Source organism: Oncorhynchus tshawytscha, linkage group LG13 (genome assembly GCF_018296145.1).
Source record: "Oncorhynchus tshawytscha isolate Ot180627B linkage group LG13, Otsh_v2.0, whole genome shotgun sequence".
In the NCBI taxonomy this organism is placed as follows: domain Eukaryota; kingdom Metazoa; phylum Chordata; class Actinopteri; order Salmoniformes; family Salmonidae; genus Oncorhynchus; species Oncorhynchus tshawytscha.
In genome coordinates, this window is record NC_056441.1 from 89,390,116 (window position 1) to 89,413,812 (window position 23,697).

General features: G+C 47.8%; 1 protein-coding gene across 1 annotated transcript in view; it reads left to right on the forward strand.

The window, feature by feature from the left end:
- LOC121838982 (cell adhesion molecule 2-like) overlaps window positions 1–23,697 on the forward strand; it is a 117,618-nt gene that overhangs the window by 64,577 nt on the left and 29,344 nt on the right. Inside the window, exon 6 of the mRNA XM_042294981.1 lies at window positions 1,969–2,147. Coding sequence (XP_042150915.1) covers window positions 1,969–2,147 — 179 coding nt within the window. The remainder of the gene's footprint in view (window positions 1–1,968; window positions 2,148–23,697) is intronic.

Here is a 23,697-nt window from a genome sequence, read left to right on the forward strand (position 1 = left end):
ACTGTAAAATTGTGTAAACAGTATCATACTCACTCATTCATCTTATACAACAATTAGATGTAAACCTCATATCTGAGGCTATTATATAAACAGCGTTACGGTAATGTGGCCACATCGTCTCCCATGAGCTTCCCCAAGTTGTGACAAACGGACCAGTTCGTAGCTGGATTCTTCACCGATCTTTTATACCTTGTCCGGAACATGAAATTTGTTCGGACCTCAAGTTCTGTGAGGTGGGAGAAATTCCCCTGTTCTCTATGAAAATTTACTCTCTCTATACTGTGTCCATGAGGAGATCTTCAGGAATTTACGACGTCTCTCTGACCACAGCAGCCTAGTTGAAGGAGGAAAGGGGGAGGCGGGAAGAGGGGGATGGGGCTCGCCACATCCAAAGATGGCAACATCATGACATAGACAGCTGTCCCTGATTGAGAATCATACCCGGCCAAAACATAGAAACAGAAAACATAGAAATAAAGAAACTAGAATGCCCTCCCTAGTCACACCCTGGCCTAACCAAAATAGAGATTAAAAGCCTCTCTTTGGCCAGGGCGTGACAGACACTTATGAAATGCTTGTAATTATACTTCAGTGTTCCATAGTAACCTCTAACAAAAATATCTCAAGACACTGAGGCAGCAGTGGTGTCTGTCTGCTGTGGTGTCTGTTGTGGTGTCTGTTGTGGTGTCTGTTGCGGTGTCTGTTGTTGTGCCTGTTGTGGTGTCTGCTGTGGTGTCTGCCGCGGTGTTTGCTGTGGTGTTTGCTGTTGTGTCTGTTTCAGTGTATGTCGCTGTGTCTGTCGCGGAGTATGTTGTGGCATCTGTTGTTGTCTCTGTTGTTGTGTCTGCTGTGGTGTCTGCTGTGATGCCAGTTGGGGTGTATGTTGCGGTGCCTGTTGTGGTGTATGTGGTAGTGTATGTTGTGGTGTCTGTTGCAGTGCCTGTTGCGGTGCCTGTTGTGGTGTCTGTTGTGGTGCCTGTTGTGGTGTCTGTTGTGGTGCCTGTTGCGGTGCCAGTTGTGGTGTCTGTTGTGGTGTCTGCTGTGGTGTCAGTTGTGGTGTCTGTTGTGGTGTCTGCTGTGGTGTCTGCTGTGGAGTCTGTCTGCTGCAGTGTCGGTTGTGGTGTCTGTTGTGGTGTCTGTTGTGGTGCCAGTTGGGGTCTCTGTTGTGGTGCCAGTTGGGGTGTCTGTTGTGGTGCCTGTTGTGGTGTATGTGGTAGTGTATGTTGTGGTGTCTGCTGTGGTGTCTGTCTGCTGCAGTGTATGCTGTGGTGTCTGTCTGATGCAGTGTCGGTTGTGGTGTCTGTTGTGGTGTATGTTGTGGTGTCTGTTGTGGTGTCTGTTGTGGTGTCTGCTGTGGTGTCTGTCTGCTGCAGTGTATGCTGTGGTGTCTGTTGTGATGTCTGCTGTGGTGTCTGTCTGCTGCAGTGTATGCTGTGGTGTCTGTCTGATGCAGTGTCGGTTGTGGTGTCTGTTGTGGTGTATGTTGTGGTGTCTGTTGTGGTGTATGTTGTGGTGTCTGCTGTGGTGTCTGTCTGCTGCAGTGTATGCTGTGGTGTCTGTCTGATGCAGTGTCGGTTGTGGTGTCTGTTGTGGTGTATGTTGTGGTGTCTGTTGTGGTGTCTGTTGTGGTGTCTGCTGTGGTGTCTGTCTGCTGCAGTGTATGCTGTGGTGTCTGTTGTGATGTCTGCTGTGGTGTCTGTCTGCTGCAGTGTATGCTGTGGTGTCTGTTGTGGTGTCTGTTGTGGTACCTGCTGTGGTGTCTGCTGTGGTGTCTGTCTGCTGCAGTGTATGCTGTGCTGTGTCTGTTGTGGTACCTGCTGTGGTGTCTGCTGTGGTGTCTCTGTCTGCTGCAGTGTATGCTGTGGTGTCTGTTGTGGTGTCTGCTGTGGTGTCTGCTGTGGTGTCTGTCTGCTGCAGTGTATGCTGTGGTTCCTGTTGTGATGTCTTGTGTTGTGTTTTCTCCACCAGACCAGAGCCAGTGTTGTGGTCTAAAGATGGAGGGGAGCTGCCTGATATAGAGAGGATGATTGTAGAGGGCAGGGAACTCACCATCACCGCCCTCAACAAGACAGACAACGGCACGTATCGCTGTGAGGCCAGTAACTACCTGGGGACTAGTGGAGCTGAATATGTCCTGTTTGTATACGGTGAGTGTCTTACATAGGAGCTACACTGGGGGCAAAAGGAATATTTTTTTTTTATTTTTTTTATTTTTTTTGCTATACTGGATGCATAACTTTTGGCCAGCAATATTGAACATGGGCAAAAGTAGTGCACTATATAGGAAATAGGGCTCTGGTCTAAAGTAGGGCACTATATAGGAAATAGGGCTCTGGGCAAAAGTAGTGCACTATATAGGAACTAGGGCTCTGGTCTAAAGTAGTGCACTATATAGGAAATAGGGCTCTGGTCTAAAGTAGTGCACTATATAGGAACTAGGGCTCTGGTCTAAAGTAGTGCACTATATAGGAAATAGGGCTCTGGTCTAAAGTAGTGCACTATATAGGAAATAGGGCTCTGGTCTAAAGTAGTGCACTATATGGGGAATAGGGTGCCATAGGGCTCTGGTCTAAAGTAGTGCACTATATAGGAAATAGGGCTCTGGTCTAAAGTAGTGCACTATACAGGAAATAGGGTACCATTTGAGATGCATGCCAGTCTTTCTTCCTCTCCTCCTCCTCTCCCCCTCTCCTCTCCTCTTCTCCTCTCCTCTCCATTCTCCTCCTCTCCTCTCCTCCTCTCCTCTCCTAATCACCTCTCCTCCACTCCTCCTCTCCATTCTCCTCCTCTCCTCTTCTCTCATCTTCTCTCCTTCTCCTCTCCTCCTCCTCCTCTCCTCTCCATTCTCCTCCTCTCCTCCTCTCCTCTCCTCTTCTCTCCTTCTCCTCTCCTCCTCCTCTCCTCTCTCTCCTCTCCTCTCCTCTCCTCTCCTCTCCTCTCCATTCTCCTCCTCTCCTCATCTCCTCTCCTAATCACCTCTCCTCCACTCCTCCTCTCCATTCTCCTCCTCTCCTCCTCTCCTCTCCTCTTCTCTCCTTCTCCTCTCCTCTCCATTCTCCTCCTCTCCTCCTCTCCTCTCCTAATCACCTCTCCGCCTCTCCATTCTCCTCCTCTCCTCTCCTCTCCCTCTCCATTCTCCTCCTCCTCTCCTCCTCTCCTCCTCTCCTCCCCTCTCCTCCTCTCCTCTCCTCCCTCTCCATTCTCCTCCTCCCCTCTCCTCTCCTCTTCTCTCCTTCTCCTCTCCTCCTCCTCTCCTCTCCTCTCCTCTCCATTCTCCTCCTCTCCTCTCCTCTCCTCTTCTCTCCTTCTCCTCTCCTCCTCCCTCTCCTCTCCTCTCCATTCTCCTCCTCCCCTCTCCTCTCCTCTTCTCTCCTTCTCCCTCCTCCTCCTCTCCTCTCCTCTCCTCTCCTCCTCTCCTCTCCTCTCCTCTCCATTCTCCTCCTCTCCTCTCCTCTCCTCTTCTCTCCTTCTCCTCTCCTCCTCCTCTCCTCTCCTCTCCTCTCCATTCTCCTCCTCTCCTCCTCTCCTCTCCTAATCACCTCTCCTCCCTCCTCCTCTCCATTCTCCTCCTCCCTCTCCTCTCCTCTTCTCTCCTTCTCCTCTCCTCCTCCTCTCCTCTCCTCTCCATTCTCTCCTCTCCTCCTCTCCATTCTCCTCCTCTCCTCTCCATTCTCCTCCTCCTCTCTTCTCCTCTTCTTCTCTCCTCTTCTCTCCTCTACTCCCCTCTCCTGCTCTCCTCCCCTCTCCTCTCCTTTTCTCCTACTCCTCCTCAACTATCCTCTCCTCTCCTTTCCTCTCCTCCTCCCCAACTTTCCTCTCATCTCCTCCCCTCCACACTGCAACTGAGGCTGCTAACATTTGTCAAAAGCTGTTGAAACCAAAATAGTATGCACAGGCGAAGTCAGAATATTAGAAACAGACGTTGAGGATTTATGCGTTTTTGCCACAAACAATCCCACATGAGAGTACGTTTTTTTCCAGGAGAAATGACTTATCCTGGCTCTGAGAAGATATACTTTATTCAAACTAGTAGGGTATATATCTGTGGATAGAGTTGAAGTCGGAAGTTTACATACACCTTAGCCAAATACATTTAAACTCAGTTTTTCAAAATTCCTGACATTTAATCCTAGTAGAAATTCCCTGTTTTAGGTCAGTTAGGATCACCACTTAATTTTAAGAATGTGAAATGTCAGAATAATAGTAGAGAGAATTATTTATTTCAGCTTTTATTTCCTTCATCACATTCCCAGTGGGTCAGAAGTTTACATACACTCAATTAGTATTTGGTAGCATTGTCTTTAAATTGTTTAACTTGGGTCAAAATTCACCCATAATAAGCTGGGTGAATTCTGGCCCATTCCTCCTGACAAAGCTGGTGTAACTGAGTCAGGTTTGTAGGACTCCTTGCTCACACATGCTTTTTCAGTTCTGCCCACACATTTTCTATAGGACTGAGGTCAGGGCTTTGGCCTCTCCAATACCTTGACTTAGTTGTCCTTAAGCCATTTTGCTACAACTTTGGAAGTATGCTTGGGGTCATTGTTCATTTGGAAGACCCATTTGAGACCAAGCTTTAACTTCCTGACTGATGTCTTGAGATGTTGCTTCAATATATCCACATAATGTTCCTGCCTCATGCTGCCATCTAATTTTGTGAAGTGCACCAGTCCCTCCTGCAGCAAAGCACCCCACAACATGATGCTGCCTCCCCTTGCTTCACGGTTGGGATGGTGTTCTTCGGCTTGCAAGCCTCCCCCTTTTTCCTCCAAACATAACGATGGTCATTATGGCCAAACAGTTCCATTTTTGTTTCATCAGACCAGAGGACATTTCTTCAAAAAGTACGATCTTTGTCCCCATGTGCAGTTGCAAACCGTAGTCTGGCTTTTTTATGGCGGTTTTGGAGCAGTGGCTTCTTCATGGTTGAGCGACCTTTCAGGTTATGTCGATATAGGACTCGTTTTACTGTGGATATAGATACTTTTGTTCCTATTTCTTCCAGCATCTTCACAAGGTCCTTTGCTGTTGTTCTGGGATTGATTTGCACTTTTCGCACTAAAGTACGTTCATCTCTAGGAGACAGAACGCATCTCCTTCCTGAGCAGTATGACGGCTGCGTGTTCCCATGGTGTTTATACTTGTGTAATATTGTTTTGTACAGATGAACGTGGTACCTTCAGGTGTTTGGAAATTGCTCCCAAGGATGAACCACTTGTGGAGGTCTACAATTATTTTTCTGATGTCTTGGCTAATTTCTTTTGATTTTCCCATGATGTCAAGGAAAGAGGCACTGAGTTTGAAGGTAGGCTTTGAAATACATCCACAGGTACACCTCCAATTGACTTAAATTATATCAATTAGCCCATCAGAAGCTTCTAAAGCCATGACATCATTCTCTGGAATTGTCCAAGCTGTTTAAAGGCACAGTCAACTTAGTGTATGTAAACTTCAGACCCCCTGGAATTGTGATACAGTGAATTATAATTGTCTGTAAACAATTATTGGAAACATTAGTTGCGTCATGTACCAAGTAGATGTCCCAACCGACTTGCCAAAACTATAGTTTGTTAACAAGAAATTTGTAGAGTGGTTGAAAAACGAGTTTTAATGACTCCAACCTAAGTGTATGTAAACTAGTTGTAATGACTCCAACCTAAGTGGATGTAAACTAGTTGTAATGACTCCAACCTAAGTGGATGTAAACGAGTTGTAATGACTCCAACCTAAGTGGATGTAAACGAGTTTTAATGACTCCAACCTAAGTGGATGTAAACTAGTTGTAATGACTCCAACCTAAGTGGATGTAAACGAGTTTTAATGACTCCAACCTAAGTGGATGTAAACGAGTTTTAATGACTCCAACCTAAGTGGATGTAAACTAGTTTTAATGACTCCAACCTAAGTGTGTGTAAACTAGTTGTAATGACTCCAACCTAAGTGGATGTAAACGAGTTTTAATGACTCCAACCTAAGTGGATGTAAACTAGTTTTAATGACTCCAACCTAAGTGTATGTAAACTAGTTGTAATGACTCCAACCTCAGTGTATGTAAACTAGTTTTAATGACTCCAACCTAAGTGTAAGTAAACTAGTTTTAATGACTCCAACCTAAGTGTGTGTAAACTAGTTGTAATGACTCCAACCTAAGTGTGTGTAAACTAGTTTTAATGACTCCAACCTCAGTGTATGTAAACTAGTTTTAATGACTCCAACCTCAGTGGATGTAAACTAGTTTTAATGACTCCAACCTAAGTGGATGTAAACTAGTTTTAATGACTCCAACCTCAGTGTAGGTAAACTAGTTTAATGACTCCAACCTAAGTGTATGTAAACTAGTTTTAATGACTCCAACCTAAGTGTAGGTAAACTAGTTGTAATGACTCCAACCTAAGTGTATGTAAACTAGTTTTAATGACTCCAACCTCAGTGTATGTAAACTAGTTGTAATGACTCCAACCTAAGTGTATGTAAACTAGTTGTAATGACTCCAACCTCAGTGTATGTAAACTAGTTGTAATGACTCCAACCTCAGTGTAGGTAAACTAGTTGTAATGACTCAACCTAAGTGTATGTAAACTAGTTGTAATGACTTCAACTAAGTAGATGAACACTAGTTTTCTGACTCCAACAGATGGACTAGTTTTAGACTCCAGGGGAAGTGTATGTAAACTAGTTTATTCAGCCTGTTGGTCTGTTTTAATGACTCCAACCTAAGTGTTGTAAACTAGTTTTAATGCCTGTAAGTCTGTAAACTAGTTTTAATGACTCCAACCTAAGTGTATGTAGACTAGTTTTAATGACTCCAACCTAAGTGGATGTAAACTAGTTTTAATGACTCCAACCTAAGTGGATGTAAACTAGTTTTAATGACTCCAACCTAAGTGTGTGTAAACTTCCTACTTCAACTGTAGATGAACACTAGCCTCTGTGGACAGATGGACATAGATGGAGGGGAAGGATGACATATTATTCAGCTTCTGTTGGTCTGTAAGTCTGTTGTTGGTTGTCTGTTGTCTGTTGGTCTGTAAGTCGGTTGTCTGTAAGTCTGTAAGTCTGTTGCCTGTAAGTCTGTAAGTCTGTTGTCTGTTGTCTGTAAGTCTGTTGTCTGTGGTTTGTTGTCTGTTGTCTGTAAGTCTGTTGTCTGTAAGTCTGTAAGTCTGTTGTCTGTAAGTCGGTTGTCTGTAAGTCTGTTGTCTGTAAGTCTGCTGTCTGTAAGTCTGTTGTCTGTAAGTCTGTTGTCTGTGGTTTGTTGTCTGTAAGTCTGCTGTCTGTAAGTCTGCTGTCTGTAAGTCTGTTGTCTGTAAGTCTGTTGTCTGTGGTTTGTTGTCTGTAAGTCTGTTGTCTGTAAGTCTGTTGTCTGTGGTTTGTTGTCTGTAGTTTGTTGTCTGTAAGTCTGCAAGTCTGTTGTCTGTAAATCTGTTGTCTGTGGTTTGTTGTCTGTTGTCTGTTGTCTGTAAGTCTGTTGTCTGTGGTTTGTTGTCTGTAAGTCTGTTGTCTGTAAGTCTGTTGTCTGTTGTCTGTTGTCTGTAAGTCTGTTGTCTGTAAGTCTGCTGTCTGTAAGTCTGTTGTCTGTAAGTCTGCTGTCTGTAAGTCTGTTGTCTGTGGTTTGTTGTCTGTAAGTCTGTTGTCTGTAAGTCTGTTGTCTGTAAGTCTGTTGTCTGTAAGTCTGTTGTCTGTAAGTCTGCAAGTCTGTTGTCTGCTGTCTGTAAGTCTGTTGCCTGTAAGTCTGTTGTCTGTAAGTCTGCTGTTTGTAAGTCTGTAAGTCGGTTGTCTGTGGGCTGTTGTCTGTAAGTCTGTTGTCTGTAATCTGTTGTCTGTAAGTCTGTTGTCTGTAAGTCTGTTGTCTGTAAGTCTGCTGTCTGTAAGTCTGCTGTCTGTAAGTCTGTTGTCTGTGGTTTGTTGTCTAAGTCTGTTAGTCTGTAAGTCTGTAAGTCGGTTGTCTGTGGGCTGTTGTCTGTAAGTCTGTTGTCTGTAATCTGCTGTCTGTAAGTCTGCTGTCTGTAAGTCTGCTGTCTGTAAGTCTGCTGTCTGTAAGTCTGTTAGTCTGTAAGTCTGTTAGTCTGTAAGTCTCTATTCATCCAGAGAGCTGGACGGGGAGATGACTTGAGTTATGCCAAACTGGGGTTAGTGCTCTGTATCGGACTGTCACAACTGAAACAGACTGGACCACAGTGTCATCATTTCATCAAGAGTAGAAAATACAATTGTCTTGGATTGTTCTGGGAATGTGGTGTGGTGTGGGGGTTGTTGTGGATAATCACCACAGGATTGAAATAAGCTTCATTGAAGCCCTGAAGCTTAAAGAGTCTGTAAACCCAAGTAAGGTCCTCTCAACTAGATTATGTGATGAATTGTAAATGATTCTCCATAGAGATATTCTCAGATCTGCCATTAAACTGGTTGATGTCACCACTCTTAGGGGGCTGTGTACCAAATGACACTCTATTCCATTTATAGTGCACTACCTTTAGTAGTAGTAATACAAAGTAATGCCCTATAGAAGGGAATAGTAGGTTGCCGTTTGGGACGCATGAATTATGCCTGAGGGATGATGTCATGTCAGGAGACAGCAGAGCAGGTGAAAGAGGCATGAGAAAGTGTCTCATTACCAGCAGTAGTTACAATTCTACCTCTGAAATAAGTCTGGCTGGTAGACAAGGGAGATAGATATTGATAGGTCTCTACTTCTGGAATAAGTCTGGCTGGTAGACAAGGGAGATAGATATTGATAGGTCTCTACCTCTGAAATAAGTCTGGATGGTAGACAAGGGAGATAGCTATTGATAGGTCTCTACTTCTGAAATAAGTCTGGATGGTAGACAAGGGAGATAGATATTGATAGGTCTCTACTTCTGGAATTAGTCTGGATGGTAGACAAGGGAGATAGATATTGATAGGTCTCTACTTCTGGAATAGGTCTGGATGGTAGACAAGGGAGATAGATATTGATAGGTCTCTACTTCTGGAATAGGTCTGGATGGTAGACAAGGGAGATAGATATTGATAGGTCTCTACTTCTGGAATAAGTCTGGATGGTAGACAAAGGAGATAGATATTGATAGGTCTCTACTTCTGAAATAAGTCTGGATGGTAGACAAGGAGATAGATATTGATAGGTCTCTACTTCTGAAATAAGTCTGGATGGTAGACAAGGAGATAGATATTGATAGGTCTCTACTTCTGGAATAAGTCTGGATGGTAGACAAAGGAGATAGATATTGATAGGTCTCTACTTCTGGAATAAGTCTGGATGGTAGACAAAGGAGATAGATATTGATAGGTCTCTACTTCTGAAATAAGTCTGGATGGTAGACAAGGGAGATAGATATTGATAGGTCTCTACTTCTTGAATAAGTCTGGATGGTAGACAAGGGAGATAGATAGATTGTGTGACACAATGTATCAAATTTTTCACCATCCTGAAGTCACACAGACACAATGTATCACATTTATCACCATCCTGAAGTCACACAGACACAATGTATCACATTTATCACCATCCTGAAGTCACACAGACACAATGTATCAAATTTATCACCATCCTGAAGTCACACAGACACAATGTATCACATTTATCACCATCCTGAAGTCACACAGACACAATGTATCACATTTATCACCATCCTGAAGTCACACAGACACAATGTATCACATTTATCACCATCCTGAAGTCACACAGACACAATGTATCACATTTATCACCATCCTGAAGTCACACAGACACAATGTATCAAATTTTTCACCATCCTGAAGTCACACAGACACAATGTATCACATTTATCACCATCCTGAAGTCACAGACACAATGTATCACATTTATCACCATCCTGAAGTCACACAGACACAATGTATCACATTTATCACCATCCTGAAGTCACACAGACACAATGTATCACATTTATCACCATCCTGAAGTCACACAGACACAATGTATCACATTCATCAAAGTCCTGAAGTCACACAGACACAATGTATCACATTCAACACCATCCTGAAGTCACACAGACACAATGTATCACATTTATCACCATCCTGAAGTCACACAGACACAATGTATCACATTCAACACCATCCTGAAGTCACACAGACACAATGTATCACATTTATCACCATCCTGAAGTCACACAGACACAATGTATCACATTCAACACCATCCTGAAGTCACACAGACACAATGTATCACATTTATCACCATCCTGAAGTCACACAGACACAATGTATCACATTCAACACCATCCTGAAGTCACACAGACACAATGTATCACATTCATCACCATCCTGAAGTCACACAGACACAATGTATCACATTTATCACCATCCTGAAGTCACACAGACACAATGTATCACATTTATCACCGTCCTCCAGTTCTATTCCAATATATGAGATGAATCCTGAGTGCATGGAGAAATGAAATGTGCAGGCTTGAGAATAGAGCCGACGCCGACGTGATAATGCCTGCGTTTGGCACAGTGAGAAGATGGTAGAGGGGGAGTGAGTGAGGGAGGGAGGGAGGGAGGGAGGGAATGTGGCTGCATCCCAAAAGGTACCATGTTTCTTATAGTGCACCATAGGGCTCATATCAACAATAGTGCAATATATAGGGGTTAGGGTGTCATGTGGGATGTACCCACGGTGAAAAAAGAGGATAGATGGGGGTAGAGGAGTGAATGTGAGCCCTGTCCTCTCCTTGTTCCCTCTCTCATCAGCGCCAACATGAGATCCTTGTATTAATGTGAACATCTGCCTGGCACAGTCATCAGTATCAGCTCTCGCCTATTGTACATTACACCTCACACACACCTCGACACACACCTCGACACACACACACACCTCACACACACTTCGACACACACCTCGACACACACACATTTCGACACACACACCTCGACACACACACCTCGACACACACACACCTCACACACACCTCGACACACACCTCGACACACACATCTCGACACACACCTCGACACACACACACACCTCGAGTCACATAGTGTCATTCTCACCCGCGACAGGTGTGAGGTTTGATCAGACACTTGTTGTTACACGTACCTGTGCTCATTTGTCACACACACACACATACACACACACACACACACACACACACAGTTCCTTTGTCTCATCTGACATCACTTCTTACACAGCCATCGTCAAGCTTCAGGGTTTTTGTTCTCAGCTGGGGATAACACCTGTTTCCTATAGAATAGACTGACAGGGACTCATCAGCTGGGGATAACACCTGTTTCCTATAGAATAGACTGACAGGGACTCATCAGCTGGGGATAACACCTGTTTCCTATAGAATAGACTGACAGGGACTCATCAGCTGGGGATAACACCTGTTTCCTATAGAATAGACTGACAGGTACTCATCAGTTAAATGATAACACCTGTTTCCTATAGAATAGACTGACAGGTACTCATCAGTTAAATGATAACACCTGTTTCCTATAGAATAGACTGACAGGTACTCATCAGCTGGGGATAACACCTGTTTCCTACAGAATAGACTGACAGGTACTCATCAGTTAAATGATAACACCTGTTTCCTATAGAATAGACTGACAGGTACTCATCAGTTGGGGATAACACCTGTTTCCTATAGAATAGACTGACAGGTACTCATCAGTTGGGGATAACACCTGTTTCCTATAGAATGGACTGACAGGTACTCATCAGTTGGGGATAACACCTGTTTCCTATAGAATAGACTGACAGGTACTCATCAGTTGGGGATAACACCTGTTTCCTATAGAATAGACTGACAGGTACTCATCAGTTGGGAAATGATAACACCTGTTTCCTATAGAATAGACTGACAGGTACTCATCAGCTGGGGATAACACCTGTTTCCTATAGAATAGACTGACAGGTACTCATCACGTTTTCTTCTACTTATCTTCACTATTCTCCTATTCCTAAGGCAGATGGTATGAATTCATAGTAGGTGAGGTTTCCCCTAGGTACAGATCTAGGAATCACAGTCATTGTTTCATTTCATTGTGCCTAGTAAGACCTATTTCTGGTATGTTTACATCCCTGGGGTGGCAGGGTAGCCTAGTGGGGCGGGTTCACATCAGGGTAGCCTAGTGGTTAGAGGGTTCACATCAGGGTAGCCTAGTGGTTAGAGTGTTCACATCAGGGTAGCCTAGTGGTTAGAGTGTTCACATCAGGGTAGCCTAGTGGTTAGAGGGTTCACATCAGGGTAGCCTAGTGGTTAGAGGGTTCACATCAGGGTAGCCTAGTGGTTAGAGTGTTCACATCAGGGTAGCCTAGTGGTTAGAGTGTTCACATCAGGGTAGCCTAGTGGTTAGAGGTTCACATCAGGGTAGCCTAGTGGTTAGAGGGTTCACATCAGGGTAGCCTAGTGGTTAGAGGTTCACATCAGGGTAGCCTAGTGGTTAGAGGGTTCACATCAGGGTAGCCTAGTGGTTAGAGTGTTCACATCAGGGTAGCCTAGTGGTTAGAGGTTCACATCAGGGTAGCCTAGTGGTTAGAGTGTTCACATCAGGGTAGCCTAGTGGTTAGAGGGTTCACATCAGGGTAGCCTAGTGGTTAGAGTGTTCACATCAGGGTAGCCTAGTGGTTAGAGTGTTCACATCAGGGTAGCCTAGTGGTTAGAGTGTTCACATCAGGGTAGCCTAGTGGTTAGAGGGTTCACATCCCTGGGGTGGCAGGGTAGCCTAGTGGTTAATACCAAACTTAACCTTAACCACACCTGTTATCCAGCATCACCATCACCAACCCCACCACCACCAACCCCACCATCATCAACCCCACCACCATCACCACCCCCACCATCCCACAGAGGTTGAGGAGAGCAGGTTTCACCAGGTTGAGGACAGCACCACCACAGTTTAACAGCTGGTGCTCTTTGAGCCACAGAGGAGTGAGGAGCTGGAGGTTTGCGAGACACAGAGGTTGAGGACAGCTGGAGGTTTCTGAGCCACAGAGTATAACAGCTGGTGCTCTTTGAGCCACAGAGGGTGAGGACAGCTGGAGGTTTGTGAGACACAGAGCTTGAGGAGTGCTGGAGGTTTGTGAGACCCAGAGGGTGATGAAAGGTTGAGGTTTGTGAGCCACCGAGGTTGAGAACAGCTGGAGGTTGGTGAACCACAGAGATGGGGAGAGAACAGCTGAAGGTTGGTGAACCACAAAGGTTGAGAACACAGCTGAAGGTTGGTGAACCACAGAGGTTGAGAACAGCTGGAGGTTGGTGAACCACAGAGGTTGAGAACAGCTGGAGGTTGGTGAACCACAGAGGTTGAGAACAGCTGGAGGTTGGTCAACCACAGAGGTTGAGAACAGCTGGAGGTTGGTGAACCACAGAGGTTGAGAACAGCTGGAGGTTGGTGAGGTTGGTGAACCACAGAGGTTGAGAACAGCTGGAGGTTGGTGAACAGAGGTTGAGAACAGCAGGAGGTTGGTGAACCACACAGAGGTTGAGGAAAGATGCTCAGATTTGTAATATATTTATATCTCGCTCTGCTTTTTCAGAGTCAGCACGTGTTCCATTGGTTCACTCCAGACCCTGTTGTCAAGGGAGCCAGGAGAGCCATTCTCTGTGAAGAAAGAGACAGTACTTCTGTCCCAATTTGGCACCCTATTCCCTCTTTGGTGCACTATTTTTTACCAGGGACCATAGGGCATTAGTCAAATGTAGTGCACTATATAGGGAATAGGGTTGCATTTGGGACACATTGAGTGAATGGATTTTCTCTTCACTCGCATGGTAAACCAGTAAAATCCATAAATCCACAGCCTTTTTCAAACACATATTTCTGTCAGGTCTTCCCACAACAACTTGACAGGACATTCTACAGAGAAAACTGTGGAATGTGAAATATGCTATGCAATATTTCCGCAAACCCCAGTTCTTATTTAAGACCTCATTATGTCTGCAATTATTTTTTGTGTGTGTGTGTGTGTGTGAATGTGTGTATGTGTGTGTGTGTGTGTGTGTGTGTGTGTGTGTGTGTGTGTGTGTGTGTGTGTGTGTGTGTGTGTGCGTGTGTGTGTCCATGCACAAATGAGGGCCACATGCAACATAATCCCTCAAAGATGGATCAAAGCTGGCCTCCCTTCGTCGTGTTCTGCTGTTTATACAGTAGAGAGAGGAGCTGGCCTCACCGTGTTCTGCTGTTTATACAGTAGAGAGTTAGAGAAGCTGGCCTCCCTTAGCGTGTTCTGCTGTTTATAAAGTAGAGAGTTAGAGAAGCTGGCCTCCTTCAGCGTGTTCTGCTGTTTATACAGTTTATAGAGAGTTAGAGAAGCTGGCCTGCCCTTCACCATGTTCTGCTGTTTATAAAGTAGAGAGTTCGTCGTGTTCTGCTGAGAAGCTGGCCTCCCCTTCACCATGTTCTGCTGTTTATAAAGTAGAGAGTTAGAGAAGCTGGCCTCCCTTCCTACTGCTGTTTATAAAGTAGAGAGTTAGAGAAGCTGGCCTCCCTTCGCTGTGTTCTGCTGTTTATAAAGTAGAGAGTTAGAGAAGCTGGCCTCCCTTCAGCGTGTTCTGCTGTTTATAGTTAGAGAAGCTGGCCTCCCTTCAGCGTGTTCTGCTGTTTATACAGTAGAGAGTTGCTGGCCTCCCTTCGTCAGTAGAGCCTCTGTGTTCTGCTGTTTATACAGTAGAGAGTTAGAGAAGTTAGAGAAGCTGGCCTCCCTTCACCATGTTCTGCTGTTTATAAAGTAGAGAGTTAGAGAAGCTGGCCTCCCTTCCTCTGCACTTGTGTTCTGCTGTTTATACAGTAGAGAGTTAGAGAAGCTGGCCTCCCTTCCCGTGTTCTGCTGTTTATACAGTAGAGAGTTAGAGAAGCTGGCCTCCCTTCAGCGTGTTCTGCTGTTTATACAGTAGAGTTAGAGAAGCTGGCCTCCCTTCGCTCGTGTTCTGCTGTTTATTAGAGAAGCTGGCCTTCAGCTGTGTTCTGCCTTGTTCGTTAGAGAAGCTGGCCTCCCTTCACTGTGTTCTGCTGTTTATACAGTAGAGAGTTAGAGAAGCTGGCCTCCCTTCGTCGTGTTCTGCTGTTTATACAGTAGAGAGTAAGAGAAGCTGGCCTCCCTTCGTCGTGTTCTGCTGTTTATAAAGTAGAGAGTTAATTTAATACACTGTTGATACCCAGACAGTTGATACCCAGGCAGTTGATACCCAGACAGCTGATACCCAGACAGTTGATTCCCAGACAGCTTATACCCAGACAGTTGATTTAATACACTGTTGATACCCTGACAGTTGATACCCAGACAGTTGATACCCAGACAGTTGATACCCAGACAGTTGATACCGAGACAGTTGATACCCAGACAGTTGATACCCAGACAGTTGATACCCAGACCGTTGATACCCAGACAGCTGATACCCAGACAGCTGATACCCAGACAGCTGATTTCATAGACAGTTGATATCCAGACAGCTGATACCCAGACAGCTGATACCCAGACAGCTGATACCCAGGCAGCTGATACCCAGACAGCTGATACCCAGACAGCTGATACCCAGACAGCTGATACCCAGACAGCTGATACCCAGACAGTTAATACCCAGACAGTTGATACCGAGACAGTTGATACCCAGACAGCTGATACCAGACAGCTGATACCCAGACAGTTGATACCCAGACAGCTGATACCCAGGCAGCTGATACCCAGACAGCTGATTTAATAGACAGTTGATATCCAGACAGCTGATACCCAGACAGCTGATACCCAGACAGCTTATACCCAGACAGTTAGTTTAACATACCGTTGATACCCAGACAGTTGATACCCAGACAGCTGATACCCAGACAGCTGATACCCAGACAGCTGATTTAATAGACAGTTGATACCCAGACCGTTGATACCCAGACCGTTGATACCCAGACCGTTGATACCCAGACAGCTGATACCCAGACAGCTGATACCCAGACAGCTGATTTAATAGACAGTTGATATCCAGACAGCTGATACCCAGACAGCTGATACCCAGACAGCTTATACCCAGACAGTTAGTTTAACATACCGTTGATACCCAGACAGTTGATACCCAGACAGCTGGTTTAATAGACTCTGGTTTAATAGACCCTCTGTGGAACAGGTTCTACATGGAACTAAAAGGGTTTTACCTGGTAACCAAAAGGGTTCTACCTGGAACCAGATGGGTTCTACCTGGAACCAGATGGGTTCTACCTGGCACCAAAAAAGGGTTCTTCGAAGGGTTCTCCTATGGGGACAGCCGAAGAACCTTTTTAGGTTCTAGATAGCACCTTTTTTTGTCTACAATCTCTACTCCTATTTTAAGAGCTGTCTGCCATAGCCTTCTACCCCATAACAGAGAGTAGACTTTGAATACCTCGTGGTTGATTGTCATCGTTGTCATCCTGACTGTCTGTGTGTGTCACTGGGCCCTGTACTGCTGCCACTGTGATGTCTCCAAAGAACTCCCAACGTTCGTTTCAGCGGGCTTCTTCTGGTTCTGTCAGTCGTCACTCAGCTGAGCTTGAAGTGAGCTTCGCTTTGGGCCACTGTGTTGCTCTGCTTTGTCTGTCTGTCCGTCCGTCTGTCTGTCTGTGTCGACAGTCTAAAAGCATGGTAACCCCTATCTCTGTCTGTCTGTCCGTCCGTCTGTGTCGACAGTCTAAGAGCACGGTAACCCCAGACCCCCCCCTCCATGCCTCATTCTATGATTTCATCTTTATGTGGTCTGATATGATGTTGTTCTCCCCTCGTCTTCCCTTCCTTCCTTGCCTCTGCGTCTCTGTCTGCAACCATGGCAACAGCCAAAGACTTACCAGAGCCCACCACAGGTAAATATCCCGCTGCTAGCCGGCTGTCGGGTCATAATTGCAATCAGGATGTGAGGTCATGTATGTGAGGTCATACATGTGAGGTGGTACATGTACAGCACTTTGTGACATTGGCTGATGTAAAAAAATAAAAAGGGCTTTATGAATACATTTGATTGATTGATGTGAGGTCACACACGCCACAGCCAGTGTCCCAAATGGGACCCTGTTCCCTACACAATATAGGGCTCTACTTGTGTCCAGAGCCCTATAAGGTTGCCATTTCAGATTTGCCCATAGCCTTCCTATCACACAGCATGAGTCTAACCACCACCTCGCATGGAGCTGAGTCAGTCCGCTCCACATGAGTCTAACCATCACCTCGTATGGAGCTGAGTCAGTCAGCTCCACATGAGTCTAACCATCACCTCGCATGGAGCTGAGTCAGTCAGCTCCACATGAGTCTAACCATCACCTCGTATGGAGCTGAGTCAGACCTCTCCCATCACCTCGCATGGAGTTGAATCAGTCAGCTCCACATGAGTCTAACCATCACCTCGTATGGAGCTGAGTCAGTCCGCTCCACATGAGTCTAACCATCACCTCGCATGGAGCTGAGTCAGTCCTCTCCCATCACCTCGCATGGAGCTGAGTCAGTCCTCTCCCATCACCACGCATGAAGCTGAGTCCGTCCGCTCCGCATGAGTCTAACCATCACCTCGCGTGGAGCTGAGTCAGTCTGCTCCACATGAGTCTAACCATCACCTCGCATGGAGCTGAGTCAGTCCGCTCCACATGAGTCTAACCATCACCTCGCATGGAGTTGAGTCAGTCAGCTCCACATGAGTCTAACCATCACCTCGCATGGAGTTGAGTCAGTCAGCTCCACATGAGTCTTACCTTCACCTCGCATGGAGCTGAGTCAGTCCGCTCCACGTGAGTCTAACCATCACCTCGCATGGAGCTGAGTCAGTCCTCTCCCATCACCTCGCATGGAGTTGAGTCAGTCCTCTCCCATCACCTCGCATGGAGTTGAGTCAGTCCTCTCCCATCACCTCGCGTGGAGCTGAGTCAGTCCGCTCCACATGTGTCTAACCATCACCTCGTATGGAGCTGAGTCAGTCCTCTCCCATCACCTCGCATGGAGCTGAGTCAGTCCGCTCCACATGAGTCTAAACATCACCTCGTATGGAGCTGAGTCAGTCCTCTAACCCACATGAGTCTAACCATCACCTCGCATGGAGTTGAGTCAGTCCGCTCCACATGAGTCTAACCATAACCTCGTATGGAGCTGAGTCAGACCTCTCCCATCACCTTGCATGGAGTTGAATCAGTCAGCTCCACATGAGTCTAACCATCACCTCGCATGGAGTTGAGTCAGTCCTCTCCACATGAGTCTAACCATCACCTCGCATGGAGCTGAGTCAGTCCTCTCCCATCACCTCGCATGGAGCTGAGTCAGTCCGCTCCACATGAGTCTAACCATAACCTCGTATGGAGCTGAGTCAGACCTCTCCCATCACCTTGCATGGAGTTGAATCAGTCAGCTCCACATGAGTCTAACCATCACCTCGTATGGAGCTGAGTCAGTCTGCTCCACATGAGTCTAACCATCACCTCGCATGGAGCTGAGTCAGTCCTCTCCCATCACCTCGCATGGAGCTGAGTCAGTCAGCTCCACATGAGTCTAACCATCACCTCGCATGGAGCTAAGTCAGTCAGCTCCACATGAGTCTAACAATCACATTGCATGGAGCTGAGTCAGTCCTCTCCACATGAGTCTAACCATCACCTCGCATGGAGCTGAGTCAGACCTCTCCCATCACCTCGCATGGAGTTGAGTCAGTCCGCTCCACATGAGTCTAACCATCACCTCGCATGGAGCTGAGTCAGTCCTCTCCCATCACCTCGCATGAAGCTGAGTCAGTCCGCTCCGCATGAGTCTAACCATCACCTTGCGTTGAGCTGAGTCAGTCTGCTCCACATGAGTCTAACCATCACCTCGCATGGAGCTGAGTCAGTCCGCTCCACATGAGTCTAACCATCACCTCGCATGGAGCTGAGTCAGTCAGCTCCCATCACCTCGCATGGAGCTGAGTCAGTCCTCTCCCATCACCTCACATGGAGCTGAGTCAGTCCTCTCCCATCACCTCACATGGAGCTGAGTCAGTCCTCTCCCATCACCTCGCATGGAGCTGAGTCAGTCCGCTCCGCATGAGTCTAACCATCACCTCGCATGGAGCTGAGTCAGTCCGCTCCACATGAGTCTAACCATCACCTCGCATGGAGCTGAGTCAGTCCTCTCCCATCACCTCGCATGGAGCTGAGTCAGTCCGCTCCACATGTGTCTAACCATCACCTCGTATGGAGCTGAGTCAGTGAGTCAGTCCCTTCGCATCACCTCGCATGGAGTTGAGTCAGTCCTCTCCCATCACCTCGCATGGAGCTGAGTCAGTCCGCTCCACATGTGTCTAACCATCACCTCGTATGGAGCTGAGTCAGTGAGTCAGTCCTCTCCCATCACCTCACATGGAGTTGAGTCAGTCCGCTCCACATGAGTCTAACCATCACCTCACATGGAGCTGAGTCAGTCCGCTCCACATGAGTCTAACCATCACCTCACATGGAGCTGAGTCAGTCCTCTCCCATCACCTCACATGGAGCTGAGTCAGTCCGCTCCACATGAGTCTAACCATCACCTCACATGGAGTTGAGTCAGTCCTCTCCCATCACCTCGCATGGAGCTGAGTCAGTCCTCTCCCATCACCTCGCATGGAGCTGAGTCAGTCCTCTCCCATCACCTGGCATGGAGCTGAGTCAGTCCCTCAGCATGAGTCTAACCATCACCTCGCATGGAGCTGAGTCAGTCCGCTACACATGAGTCTAAACATCACCTCGCATGGAGCTGAGTCAGTCTTCTCCACATGAGTCTAACCATCACTTCGCATGGAGCTGAGTCAGTCCGCTACACATGAGTCTAACCATCACCTCGCCTGGAGTTGAGTCAGTCCTCTCCCATCACCTCGCATGGAGCTGAGTCAGTCCGCTCCACATGTGTCTAACCATCACCTCGCATGGAGCTGAGTCAGTGAGTCAGTCCCTCGCATCGCATCACCTCGCATGGAGTTGAGTCAGTCCTCTCCCATCACCTCGCATGGAGCTGAGTCAGTCCGCTCCACATGAGTCTAACCATCACCTCGCATGGAGCTGAGTCAGTGAGTCAGTCCTCTCCCATCACCTCACATGGAGTTGAGTCAGTCCGCTCCACATGAGTCTAACCATCACCTCACATGGAGCTGAGTCAGTCCGCTCCACATGAGTCTAACCATCACCTCACATGGAGCTGAGTCAGTCCTCTCCCATCACCTCACATGGAGCTGAGTCAGTCCGCTCCACATGAGTCTAACCATCACCTCACATGAAGCTGAGTCAGTCCTCTCCCATCACCTCGTATGGAGCTGAGTCAGTCCTCTCCCATCACCTCGTATGGAGCTGAGTCAGTCCTCTCCCATCACCTCGCATGGAGCTGAGTCAGTCCGCTCAGCATGAGTCTAACCATCACCTCGCATGGAGCTGAGTCAGTCCGCTACACATGAGTCTAAACATCACCTCGTATGGAGCCGAGTCAGTCTTCTCCACATGAGTCTAACCATCACCTCGCATGGAGCTGAGTCAGTCCGCTACACATGAGTCTAACCATCACCTCGCATGGAGTTGAGTCAGTCCTCTCCCATCACCTCGCATGGAGCTGAGTCAGTCCGCTAACCATCACATGAGTCTAACCATCACCTCACATGGAGTTGAGTCAGTCCTCTCCCATCACCTCGCATGGAGTTGAATCAGTCCTCTCCCATCACCTTGCATGGAGTTGAGTCAGTCCTCTCCCATCACCTTGCATGGAGTTGAGTCAGTCCGCTCCACATGAGTCTAACCATCACCTCGCCTGGAGTTGAGTCAGTCCTCTCCCATCACCTCGCATGGAGCTAAGTCAGTCCGCTCCACATGAGTCTAACCATCACCTCGCATGGAGCTGAGTCAGTCCGCTCCACATGAGTCTAACCATCACCTCACATGGAGTTGAGTCAGTCCTCTCCCATCACCTCGCATGGAGTTGAATCAGTCCTCTCCCATCACCTCGCATGGAGTTGAATCAGTCCTCTCCCATCACCTTGCATGGAGTTGAGTCAGTCCCCTCCCATCACCTCGCATGGAGCTGAGCCAGTCCTCTCCCATCACCTCGCATGGAGCTGAGTCAGTCCTCTCCGCATGAGTCTAACCATCACCTCGAGTGGAGCTGAGTCAGTCTGCTCCTCATGAGTCTAACCATCACCTCGCATGGAGCTGAGTCAGTCCGCTCCACATGAGTCCAACCATTACCTTGCATGGAGTTGAGTCAGTCAGCTCCACATGAGTCTTACCATCACTCGCATGGAGCTGAGTCAGTCCGCTCCACATGAGTCTAACCATCACCTCGCATGGAGTTGAGTCAGTCAGCTCCACATGAGTCTAACCATCACCTCGCATGGAGCTGAGTCAGTCCGCTCCACATGAGTCTAACCATCACCTCGCATGGAGTTGAGTCAGTCAGCTCCACATGAGTCTAACCATCACCTCGCATGGAGCTGAGTCAGTCCTCTCCCATCACCTCACATGGAGCTGAGTCAGTCCTCTCCCATCACCTCACATGGAGCTGAGTCAGTCCTCTCCCATCACCTCACATGGAGCTGAGTCAGTCCTCTCCCATCACCTCGCATGGAGCTGAGTCAGTCCTCTCCCATCACCTCGCATGGAGCTGAGTTAGTACTCTCCCATCACCCCGCATGGAGCTGAGTCAGTCCTCTCCCATCACCTCCTATGGAGCTGAGTCATTCCTCTCCCATCACCTCCTATGGAGCTGAGTCAGCCCTCTCCCATCACCTCCTATGGAGCTGAGTCAGTCCGCTCCCATCACCTCCTATGGAGCTGAGTCAGTCCTCTCCCATCACCTCCTATGGGGCTGAGTCAGTCCACTCCCATCACCTCCTATGGAGCTGAGTCAGCCCTCTCCCATCACCTCCTATGGAGCTGAGTCATTCCTCTCCCATCACCTCCTATGGAGCTGAGTCAGTCCTCTCCCATCACCTCGCATGGAGTTGAGTCCGTCCTCTCCCATCACCTCGCATGGAGTTGAGTCAGTCCTCTCCCATCACCTCGCATGCAGCTGAGTTAGTCCTCTCCCATCACCTCGCATGGAGCTGAGTCAGTCCTCTCCACATGAGTCTAACCATCACCTCGCATGGAGTTGAATCAGTCCTCTCCCATCACCTTGCATGGAGTTGAGTCAGTCCCCCCCATCACTTAGCATGAAGCTGAGTCAGTCCGCTCCGCATGAGTCTTACCATCACTCGCATGGAGCTGAGTCAGTCCGCTCCACATGTGTCTAACCATCACCTCGTATAGAGCTGAGTCAGTCCTCTCCCATCACCTCGCATGGAGCTGTGTCAGTCCGCTCCACATGAGTCTAAACATCACCTCGTATGGAGCTGAGTCAGTCCTCTCCACATGAGTCTAACCATCACCTCGCATGGAGTTGAGTCAGTCCTCTCCACATGAGTCTAACCATCACCTCACATGGAGCTGAGTCAGTCCTCTCCCATCACCTCGCATGGAGCTGAGTCAGACGTCTCCCATCACCTTGCATGGAGTTGAATCAGTCCTCTCCCATCACCTCGCATGGAGCTGAGTCAGTCCGCTCCGCATGAGTCTAACCATCACCTCGCATGGAGCTGAGTCAGTCTGCTCCACATGAGTCTAACCATCACCTCGCATGGAGCTGAGTCAGTCCGCTCCACATGAGTCTAACCATCACCTCACATGGAGCTGAGTCAGTCCTCTCCCATCACCTCACATGGAGCTGAGTCAGTCCGCTCCACATGAGTCTAACCATCACCTCACATGGAGCTGAGTCAGTCCTCTCCCATCACCTCACATGGATGGAGCTGAGTCAGTCCTCTCCCATCACCTCGCATGGAGCTGAGCCAGTCCTCTCCCATCACCTCGCATGGAGCTGAGTCAGTCCTCTCCCATCACTTAGCATGAAGCTGAGTCAGTCCGCTCCGCATGAGTCTAACCATCACCTCGCATGGAGTTGAGTCAGTCAGCTCCACATGAGTCTAACCATCACCTCGCATGGAGCTGAGTCAGTCCGCTCCACATGAGTCTAACCATCACCTCGCATGGAGTTGAGTCAGTCAGCTCCACATGAGTCTAACCATCACCGCGCATGGAGCTGAGTCAGTCCTCTCCCATCACCTCACATGGAGCTGAGTCAGTCCTCTCCCATCACCTCACATGGAGCTGAGTCAGTCCTCTCCCATCACCTCACATGGAGCTGAGTCAGTCCTCTCCCATCACCTCGCATGGAGCTGAGTCAGTCCTCTCCCATCACCTCGCATGGAGCTGAGTTAGTACTCTCCCATCACCCCGCATGGAGCTGAGTCAGTCCTCTCCCATCACCTCCTATGGAGCTGAGTCATTCCTCTCCCATCACCTCCTATGGAGCTGAGTCAGCCCTCTCCCATCACCTCCTATGGAGCTGAGTCAGTCCGCTCCCATCACCTCCTATGGAGCTGAGTCAGTCCTCTCCCATCACCTCGCATGGAGCTGAGTCAGTCCTCTCCCATCACCTCCTATGGAGCTGAGTCAGTCCTCTCCCATCACCTCCTATGGAGCTGAGTCAGTCCGCTCCCATCACCTCCATGGAGCTGAGTCAGTCCTCTCCCATCACCTCGCATGGAGCTGAGTCAGTCCGCTCCCATCACCTCCTATGGAGCTGAGTCAGTCCTCTCCCATCACCTCGCATGCAGCTGAGTTAGTCCTCTCCCATCACCTCGCATGGAGCTGAGTCAGTCCTCTCCACATGAGTCTAACCATCACCTCGCATGGAGCTGAGTC